This window comes from Lactuca serriola, chromosome 8 (genome assembly GCF_051521515.1).
Source record: "Lactuca serriola cultivar US96UC23 chromosome 8, Lser_US96UC23_V15, whole genome shotgun sequence".
Taxonomy (NCBI): Eukaryota; Viridiplantae; Streptophyta; class Magnoliopsida; order Asterales; family Asteraceae; genus Lactuca; species Lactuca serriola.
In genome coordinates, this window is record NC_136415.1 from 29,114,924 (window position 1) to 29,125,813 (window position 10,890).

General features: G+C 29.8%; 1 protein-coding gene across 1 annotated transcript; it reads right to left on the minus strand.

Moving 5' to 3' along the window:
* Nucleotides 1-5,362: 5,362 nt before the first annotated feature.
* Nucleotides 5,363-8,913, minus strand: LOC145069411 (acyl-CoA-binding domain-containing protein 6-like). Its single transcript, XM_079016336.1, has 13 exons — nucleotides 8,578-8,913; nucleotides 7,857-7,959; nucleotides 7,670-7,747; nucleotides 7,450-7,569; nucleotides 7,292-7,358; nucleotides 7,161-7,222; nucleotides 6,944-7,083; nucleotides 6,708-6,834; nucleotides 6,500-6,614; nucleotides 6,329-6,417; nucleotides 6,177-6,260; nucleotides 5,720-6,070; nucleotides 5,363-5,636 (listed from the first exon to the last, which is right to left on the minus strand). Exons 2-13 carry the CDS (start codon nucleotides 7,950-7,952, stop codon nucleotides 5,499-5,501), a joined length of 1,467 nt encoding a protein of 488 aa, XP_078872462.1. The 5' UTR covers nucleotides 7,953-7,959; nucleotides 8,578-8,913; the 3' UTR covers nucleotides 5,363-5,498.
* Between the last annotated feature and the right edge of the window lie 1,977 nt (nucleotides 8,914-10,890).

A 10,890-nucleotide genomic window follows, 5' to 3' on the forward strand; every position in this document is an offset into this window, starting at 1 on the left:
GCTCCTCAATAAAGTCCAACAGGTCATGCATTCTAATGTCATATCTCCTAGATCCACAAATATTGTTTTCAAAAGAATTGGTTTTGCCATCCAGAAAGGGCTAGCAATGCAGCTTGTTATCCGTTTGCCTTCAATCGATATGTATTGATCTTATGGTTTTGTTTGATTTAAATCTATTTTATTCTTTTAAAAAAAATTAGGGGTGAGCATAATAACCGAAAAACCGAACTAAAACCAAATTAACCGATATAACCGAACCAGTTTAAAAACCGTTGGTTCAGTTTCTAATTTTTGTTAACCGATAACTAACGGTTTGGTTATGGTTTTATAGGTTAACTGAACCATTATTAACCGAACCGCTAACTTTATAAAAGTTTATATTTTAATAAGTTATACAGATATATAAAAATTATAGATTATATATAAAATAATATTGTCAAACTTATTTAAGACTCATTTATAATCCATTAATCCTCATTTATCAGAAGACGAACGAACAATCAAACCATCAAAGGCAAAGGTTGATCATGCAGACACACACAATCTTTCAATCATGTATTGAGTTAGATTGTTGATTAAGTTTGTAATTCCTAATCGGCAAATTCTACAATTTGTAAACATTATTCACAATTAGTTTAATCTTCACACTCATAATCCTAATCGAAGGCTTTTCACACAATTAATCATAATCAAAGATTGTTTTGACGTTATAATCATATTCAAAGGATTTTTTGACTTTATAATCAAAACTTCTATTCTAGGTAAGTTAAGTTTTTAGTTCTTTTTAACTCTGTGATATATCAAGACTGTATATTTTTGAATTGTTTTGGCTTTTTTGATTTATTGTTTTTTTGACTTAATCACATTTAATGTATATGAGTGATTGTTTTTTTATCCACATAACACATAATATGAATGTTTGGCTCTTTTAATATTAATATCAATTATCAATATATGAAATTATTAATGTCAAATTTTTTAATGTTTTATATTTTTATTGAATGTTTTTTATTTTGAATGTGACTATGTGTTATCTTACTCTAAGTATCAAATATACACATTTTATTCTATTACTATAAGCTAAGTTACAAACATTGATACCGAAGACGTTTTTATATTTTTTTTTTCATTTTTTATACCAATATACTTTCGCCATTTATATAATTTTGAGCATTATGGTTAACTAATATTAACCATTAGCCAAAATCGTTAACCGAGAAAAACCATTAATTATAAGTCATAACCAATATTAATTGTGCTCAATGGCTATCAAAATGTATTAACCAAACCGCCTCATATACACCTCTACCAAAAATATCATCTTGGACCACAGACAATTGTTTTATGATAAAAGTTCAAAACATAAGCATTTTATTAAGAAGTTTATCATTCTAATGCTTAACCTTGTTTTACTTATTATCTAACTTAAAGTGATAACTAATCTATAAATCTGATACTTGCTTAATACGGTTAGATTCGCATTTATAGTTGAAATTCTTAAAATTAGAACAATATACATGCTTTTACAATCTAGGGAGATTACTATAGTCTATAGATGAAATTCTATAGGAATCTCCTAATACAGTAAAAATTGTATATTGTTGTGATTTCGAAAATTTCTAACTTTATATAAGTAATATATAATAATTAATTAGGTGTGAGATCCATGTATTACATTGGTTTATTTAATATATATATATATATATATATATATATATATATATATATATATATATATATATATAATTTTAACAATTTAAAAATTTTGAATTTATAAGAAAAATGAGAAAAGATTTGAATTATGAAAATTAATGAGACTTTAATGTATTGAATACATTATATATATATATATATATATATATATATATATATATATATATATATATATATATATATAAACTCTTTCTAATAAACACTTTACATATATATATATATTACCTTACATATTAAATGTGGAATTTTGATTTAACAAAATAAAAAATACAATAAAATGACAAGTGGAAAATAGAAAATTTAAAAATTTTAGAAAATGCTATGTGTCCAAATAAATGAGAAGAGGACATGTGGCAAAAAAACCTTCATTTATTAGAGTAGATATGCTAGCAAATTTATATAACAATAAAATACATAATTACGATGGTTATATAGTATAATACTCCCTCCGTCCTAAAATTATAGTCAATCTTCCTTTTTGGTTTCCCAAAATAATAGTCCATTTCTAAATATAAATAACATTTTTACTAAAATACCCCCTCTTTATTACTTAACCAACTAAGCATTTAATGGAACATTAAATGCAAAGTAAGGACAAAACTGTCATTTTATTATATAAAGTTAATGATAATTAATGATTTTCTTAATTTGTGTGTTTTTTGTCTGTGGACAATAATATTGGGACGGAGAGAGTATATAATAAGATAAAAATTATACAATTACATGTTGGAAAAGATTTGGCATGAGGGAATAATGGTCATCTCTGTAATATATATATATATATATATATATATATATATATATATATATATATATATATATATATATATATATATATAGGCTTAGGTTATTCTATTCAAACTAAGTATTGTGTTATTGTATGCATAATTGTGGGTCGATCATTTTACTTAATTTTGGAAAGTGAATAGTACATATTATTAAATTAAATATAATTAAAAAAATACCAACTAATTTCATTCTAGGGGTATTTTAGTCGATTAACATAAACTTAAAAAAGGAAAATAGATTCTATTAATTTTAAAAATCTAATTGTATGGATGATAATTCTCCTAATTCGAAAATTCTGACGGTATATGTTTATCAATATATTGAAAAATAACAAATATGATTGAACCATACAAGAATTACACACTCTGACATAATATATATTTTGATTTAATGAACTTCTTGAAGAATAACAAAATTTTGGATACAAGTTAAAAAAAAAAAATTCATTACATTCTTAGAAAAGAAAAAAATATATATAATATTTTATCCGAATGTTACACTTATTAATAACACAAAAAACACAATATATGAATCATTCTACCAGAATATACTATTACGTATACTTTTTTCATTATATTGTATATTATTCTGGTAGAATAATTCATTCTTTTTGGAAGATTGGTGGTCATTGTTCATATTCATCCCATACAATGTTCATCTTCAAGATTCTATTCTCACAAAATCAAAATTCAAGAATCCATTCCAGTAGAATGTTGTAAGTTTCATATGTACCATGTTTTGCTTTGATATCTCTCGTTTCGTACCTACAATAAATAATGGTATTCAACACTTGATCATTATTAACCAACAATATAAGATAAAATTCAAGCAAACCAAAATAAGGTCACGCAAAAACCATTAAAAAGAAATGCATTCGTGATTCCATTCCAATAGAATTAGAATTCATGATTCCATTCCAACAGAACTGGATTCGCGATTTCATACAATTCATGAACAAATGCCAACATAATTAGAGGAACTATTTGTCTTTCTGTTTGGATGGAAATAGAGGAACTGTTTCATTCAAGCATTTCAGCGAACAGTTGGTGGGCAGAATCTAAATATACATAAGCATGTATCTCAAATAATAGGTACACGTACACAGAGTTAAAACAAATTACAGCAAGATGCTTGTAACACGAAGTGATTTTGAAAAATTTTATTGATGTTTCATGACTATCTAAACATCAGGGTTAATTGGGTTTATCGAGACATTTTTTACCTGTCGTTGTCAGGACTACCAAAACAAGGGGGAAACATTGGGATTGTCGAGCAAACACCACCGAGACCCCCATTTGATTCCTTATTCTAACCGGGAACTTTTCTAACTTCTTCATCTAACCCTCTCTGCTTCGCACTTCAAAGCCACAGAGGACGAAAGTAGCCCCGCTGCTTCGGCCCACGTCCTTCTTCGATCTAAACGACCATCAGAGCACGTCATTCGGGTGCGATGGGTCTACAATCGTCGGTCTATAGTTGCAATCAACAGTGGCTATGTGGTTGGAGAGCTGGAATGGTTTAACGAGGGGATTAGCAGTCTGTTGCTTAATTTAGGGTTTTCAGAAATCATTTTTTATATAAAGAGGGGAACGAGATTTAATAAAAGTCAATACCATGATTACAGGGATTATTTTTGGAAGTTATTGAACAAATTACTAAATTATCCTTATTTAATTATTTAATTATTTAATTTTGATTGGCTCACATTTATGCATACAATAACACAATAAATACATTAAACACCTGAACCTCTCTCTCTCTCTCTCTCTCTCTCTCTCTCTCTCTCTCTCTCTCTCTCTCTCTCTCTCTCTCTCTCTATATATATATATATATATATATATATATATATATATATATATATATATATATATATATATAAACTGATTATTCAATAAGTTCCCACAAAATGTCTTTCCTCAAACTTTTTCCTCACTTGGCTAGATCTTTAACTCTATTTCATCCAATCTCCCATAAAAATACTCATCACTTTCTACACTACTAGTAATTTATAGATAATAATAATGCATCAAATTAAAAAGCAAAATTCCAATATTATTATCTGGTATTCTAAATTATGTATAACCTATCTGTTATTTAGATAGATTATACATAATTTGATGCATTATTATCTACAAGTTACTGATTGTGTAGAAAATGGTCAAACGATTAAATAATGATAGGTGTGTTTTTATGAGATATAAGATAAGAAAATGGAAATTTTGCATTTAATTTGAGGTTTTTATAAAAAAAAAGTCCTAAACTTTTGGAAAAGTTTTAATTTAGTCCCAAATTTTTTTTTAAATAAAAAAATTCAAAAAACCAGCTAATTGTTGCACTTTAATCATTTTTAACCCATTTGGCAGGTCCCGACTAATGTGGTACTCGTAGCCTATTGACGTGGCAGACTCTCCTATTAAATACTACTAAGGTTTTTAAATCTTCAAAAAAAAAAACATAGCTAGAAGATTTGATCTTGCGTATCCTATTTATTAAACAAGGCACCTTACCAATTGAGCCGGAGGATTCAAATGGCTTTCTGCCATTAGTACTATATATAACTATTACCTTCGTAAGTTTTAAATTCAATAATTTATGCATTTATTATTATTAATATTATTATAAGGGAAAATCATTAAAAAAAATTAAATTCGCTTTTATCAATATTATTAAATAAATAAATACATAAATACATTTTAAATACATATTTATACGTAAAAAAACATATAAATGTAATAAATACAAAAACAAAAAATTATATCATTATTATTGCCGTTTATCATAATCACTTATATCATTATTATTGCCGTTTATAAAAATATTATATCATTATTATTCTAGTTTGTAACAATTTATAACAAAGTAGCAAAGAAAGAACCACTGCATGGTCACATAAAAAAAGATATTTCTTATAATCTGTTAACAATTAGATGAAACAATTAAAAAAAAAAAGACTGGAAACAAACATGGTAAAAAGACCGATTTAGACATCCACCACTCTATGGAGACATCCACCTCCAAGATACAGCTGAAGTTTGTCTCTGAACAGACTCGGATTTCTGCGACCGAAGTGCTTCAACTTTCTGCTCTACGGACTCCATTGATGACATCATCACTTGTAGCTCTGATATTTGTGCCTGAAATACCAAAACTCAAATTTATTTAAAAAATTTATAAATCTTTAATCCAAAAAAAAAAAAAAGATGGATAGAAAGAGGACCTCCAGATTAGCACATCTAGATTTCTCAGCAGCCAGTTGACCTTGAACAGAATGCAACTCCTTTGACAAGTCAACATGAGTTTCGTTGACTTCATCAAGCTTTGACTTTAGTGTTGACTTTTCTGCTTTGACCCACGCGATAGATGATTCCAACACCTTTTTTTCTTCTTTGAGAACACCAATTTCAACCGAAAGATCAACTTTACTTTTTGAATTATCGACAGCTGTCAAATCTTCAGATTTAGCTAAAGCATATGCAGCTGTTACAGACGCTGCTGCAGCTGCAGCTGCTGATGACTTAAAGATTTTTGGGTGTTTTAAGTCCTTTGGTTTTGGCTTCATTGCAAAAACCTAATAAGGATATTAAAAGCTAAGAGATTATATAAACTATAAAGATAACAATTTAAATATTAAACTATAGTAATGATTAAAAAATTTATATGTTTATAAACAATACCTCACTGTTATATTTCCCATTATATCCACCAAAAGCAATCAAAAACTGTTGGCCATCTACCAATGCTGATGATATGGTGAGCCCCTGTTTCATTTATTTACAAATAAATATATTTTTATTGGAAAGGGGTATTTTGGTAAAAACTTAATAACCTCACTAGCAAGGGGATCTTTCTTTTCTACAGTTGTCAAGATGGACAAGACAAGTGTAGACATATCAAGGACCAGTGTCTCTAAAGCACCTGTAACCAACCAAAAGTGATATTATTGTTAATAACATTCTATTTATTTATTTATTTTATTTAATATATATTTAATATGTACCAGTTTTATTATCTCCACCACCAACAATGAACCACTTCTCATCAATAGAGATTCCAGCATGGCCTGCCCTAGGAGACACAATGTTGCCTTGAATCTGTGGTTGGGACCATTCTAACTGCAGTAAAAAGACAAATATATTTGAAGAAAAAATTATATATTTTTATCTTATGATAAAAAGCATAAAGAAAGGTTAATAATTAATAATTACTGTTTCTAAATCGAGCACATGCAGATCACTGAAGAAAGTTGAATGAGAACAACCACCAAATATTTGAAGGTATCGATCTCCATGCACAGTAGCTGTATGATCAAATCTTGGAGCTGGAGGAGTCAACCTATCAAATCAGAACATATTAATCCAAAAGCATTTTAAAAGATTGAAACTTGAAGCACACAACAATAAAAATAAAAAAGGAATAATAATAATAATAATATAATACTTACGTAGTCTCAGCAACATTCCAAATCATTGTTTCAAGATCAAGGACATTAACATCATTCAAAAGTCGTCTGTGTTTGTCCTCTCCCCCAAACATTATAACTTTTGAACCAATCAATGACACAGATTGCCCACCTCGAGCTACCTAAAAGATACAATGATCATATTGACCAATTTAACCTCATTCACCTTCATAAAGTTGAAAAAAGGTTAAGGGGTTACCGGAATTTTTCCTTTGGCTTCCATTATTCCACTCACATGTGACTCAAGATCAATGAAACGCACTACATGTAACTTAATAAATCGTTAGATTCTACAGAGAATATATAAACCATGTGCTTGTGAGAACAAACCTGTCACATTATCAGAGGTATCCTTTGAGTGGCCACCAATGATGAGGAGTTTGTTTCCCCACTTGACCTACATTAAGAGTTGTAATGTATGTAGACCATGGTTAGATGACAGTTGAATTGTAGAGAAGGTTCTAGATGAATCTGGAAGAAAAGCTCACCATACTATGACCAGATGTAGCAGGGAAGACTTCAAATAATTGACCATCGTTGATACTATCAGGCCCTGATTGAGTTCTTAATTTAATAGTGGACCAAATTAAATTTCTTAGATCAAGAGCCTACAACCATAAGCACCCATTGTTAAACCCACAATGGAAACATGGTTAACTTTGATAAGCAGAATTGTATAGGTGATTTTGGCATGATGATGATTGATACCTGAACATCAGATAAGTATCTCCCATTACGACTTCCACCAACAATGTATAGCTTTTCATTGATGACAGCTGCAGCATGCTACAATACAAGAGGGAAATGATGTATAAAAGTATGAAGACAGGAGTAATTTGATAAGAAAGAGGATGAAGATATGGATGTAATACTATTGAGTGATATAATTACAAACCTTATAACGTGCAGATGGCCGTGGTCCAGCTACTGGGAGGGGAACCCATTGATCATAGTCCAGATCTGAATGCCAATTGCAATTGTCTGATCCCATACTAGCTCTTCCAGAGATCAACAAGCATTATCAGCTAGGTGAGGTGGGGTTTTATAGTTCTTTGTAACAATTTAGTGCAACAAAAATACATTTCAAGAAAAAGTTGCAACTATTTGCGCAAGATGTATTCATGTAACATTGCATTGAAAAGTCCACGAAGGTAGAAAAAAAAATCTCAAGTTACATTCGCATCCTGGTAATTAGCTTCCAAATTCCCATGATAGAGTCATTGCAATGGAGTTAAAGGGGGGGAAATGATACTCTAGGCTGCAAAATTATAGATGCATTTTGACTTTTGAGATCAAACAATGTATACTTTGAATCCAAAATTCAAAAGGACTTGTTACTTTGAACAATAAACCTTCTTCTAGGCGATCTATAATTTTGGAGTCATTTTACAATCTTAGTTGAAATTCCTTGCATTTAACCCTTTCAAGCCACATTTGAGTTTAAATTGTAGATTCGATCTCAGCCAGTATAGTTTAACCCAATTAAATACCATCACTGCATTAACTAATCAATCAGGTCATCGTAACCTATGATTCAAACAGTTTAACTACATAAACGTAATTAACAGCTAAAAACTTCAAAACATCCAAAAACTGAAAACTAAGGCAGCATATACCTAAATCGTCGTAGAGTTTCTTCGGGGCTTCCGGTTGAAATCGAATTGCTTAGGAGTAAAGGAAAATGAAAGTCGTGAATCAAGAGATCGATCCCGATGCAGCTTAATCAAACTGTACGTTTCGTCGACAAGAGAAAAAGCGGAGGTGAAACGTCGTCGTCGTTTGTTTGTTGGGAACTGTGGCGTAATCGGAGTTCAAGGTAGATGAGTATGTGTATTTGACCCACCTGTTATCAGCGGTTTTAAAAGGGTTGCAACCTGCAACCAACCCACAAGACGTGTCGGACATGTGGCACGAGTCATGTAAAACCTGACCGCACCAGCGAAAGGCCGAAGGGGGAGGAAACGGTTTGTTCACTTGGAGTTTGGACTTTGATATCTTTTACTTATTTTTTTGAGCTTCTTGTCGTGGTTGGTAAGGTAAAAAGTAGCTTATAAGCTAACTTTTTAAAAAGCTATTTAGACTACTTTTTAGGAGTTTTTTCAAAAAAATTTAAATACACTCCTTAATTAATTATAGAAACACATATTCTTATATGTCATTTTATGTAATTTAATATATTTCAGCTATTGTTACTAAACGTTATTTTTTATCAGCTAGTTTTTCAGTTATCAGCTAGTTTTTATTTAACAGTTAACTTTTCAGCTATCAGCTAGTACGTCAGACATAGCCAAAATGCAAAAAATGATAGTGGTATTTTTTTTTAAGGAAAAAGTTCAAAACCACTAAAATTTTATATAAGTGGTCATTTGGAGCTAATTTTGCATATATATTTTGTTCCTTTAAAAATTAAAATGATTATAATATCTTTGATGTATTTATTTTCTTTTTCTTTTTCATTTGTTTATCATTTAATTAGTTTATAACCCGTGAGAACCACGATTATAAAATTAATTAAACTTTCATAGTAAAACTTAAAATTATTAATCAATTATTTCAAATAAATTACTTTAAATAAATTATTAATTAAGAGATATTTTTTTAGTTATATAAAATTATAGTCATTGATTTAAATAAATATATGAAATTATATCACTCTATAATTGTTGGATTAGTGTCTAAGTCCATAACTATTTTGGTATGTACTTGACCCGATGGTGCATGGTCCTTTTGGGTTGCCTTCACCAAAGCAACTTGATAGGATGAATTATGGAGAGAAAGGATTAAATATGATTTATTAATATATTATGTGAATAATATATTAAAGGAGAAATCATATTGTTTAATTAATATTAGTCAATAATTAATCGGTAACTAGTTTTGTGACTAAAAGAGATTAATTAAACTTAAGGGACTGGAATTGTAATTATAAGATAATTGCAATTTGGGCCATGGATTGCCTTTTATAAGGTGGACGAATTATATGGGGGAAGCCCATATGAAATCGTCCAAGGCCTTGTGGAAAGGGCTCCATGGGTTGCTTAGGGCTTAAGCATCCAAATTAGGGTTTCCATGTTAGATAACCCTAATTGCCTCACTATATAAAGATCCCTTAAGGACCAAAAACGTGGACAAGCAACCTTCTAGGGTTTCACACGTTTTTGGGCAGCCTCTAACCTCTCTCCTCTTCATCCACTTGTTTATGGTGTTTGTAAGCCATTAGAGGAGTGACACTTGTGACTCTAAGCCTTCCAAAGTCAATTCAAGGAGGAATTGAGATTGTTATTGCTACATAACAATCAAGGTAATATTATAAACCTATTCTCATGTTAATATGATTACTTGTATGCTAGAATTAGGATTTATAGTCTTGGATAACTTGCATGTACAATAGAGAAACCTAGATCCAAGCATTAGGGTTTGTATGAGCACATAGGATGTCTTATGACCAAAACCCATCAGTGGTATCAGAGCCTAGACTGGTTTCTATTGTATTGATGCTTGATATGTTTGAAAAATTCAATTTTTGGGTTTCTGGAGGCTGGACTCGCCGAGTCCATGCAGACTCGACGAGTCCAAGCCTGACTCGACGACTCAACTCGTCAGATGGAGCATATCTCGGGATTTCTTGTTGTTTTTGCTTTTGGATAGTTACCTTATCATATTAGATCAATATAAATCCGATTTTATGATATATTTGACTATATTCTTGATCTTATTGAAGATATTTATCAATTAATAAGATAATTGTTTCCTTATGTGATAATTGATTAATTATTTTGATTAAATTGGTAAATTGTTTTGCAAGAAATCATTAAATAAATCAAATATGGATAATTATGTGATTAATTGTTAATTTAGATTATTTGTTATTTGATCCTTATGTTATGAAATGTTTCATATTTTCCCCTTAGGTTTTATAGTTTAAATTT

Bases quoted from the DNA above. Each gene is read 5' to 3' on its own strand.
- LOC145069411 (XM_079016336.1), bottom strand. From the start codon at position 7,952: ATGGGATCAGACAATTGCAATTGGCATTCAGATCTGGACTATGATCAA. The intron at 7,359-7,449 runs GTGAGCTTTTCT...CTCTTAATGTAG, and splicing joins CTACATCTGGTCATAGTATG to GTCAAGTGGGGAAACAAACT. The intron at 6,261-6,328 runs GTTATTAAGTTT...TAAATGAAACAG, and splicing joins AAGATCCCCTTGCTAGTGAG to GGGCTCACCATATCATCAGC.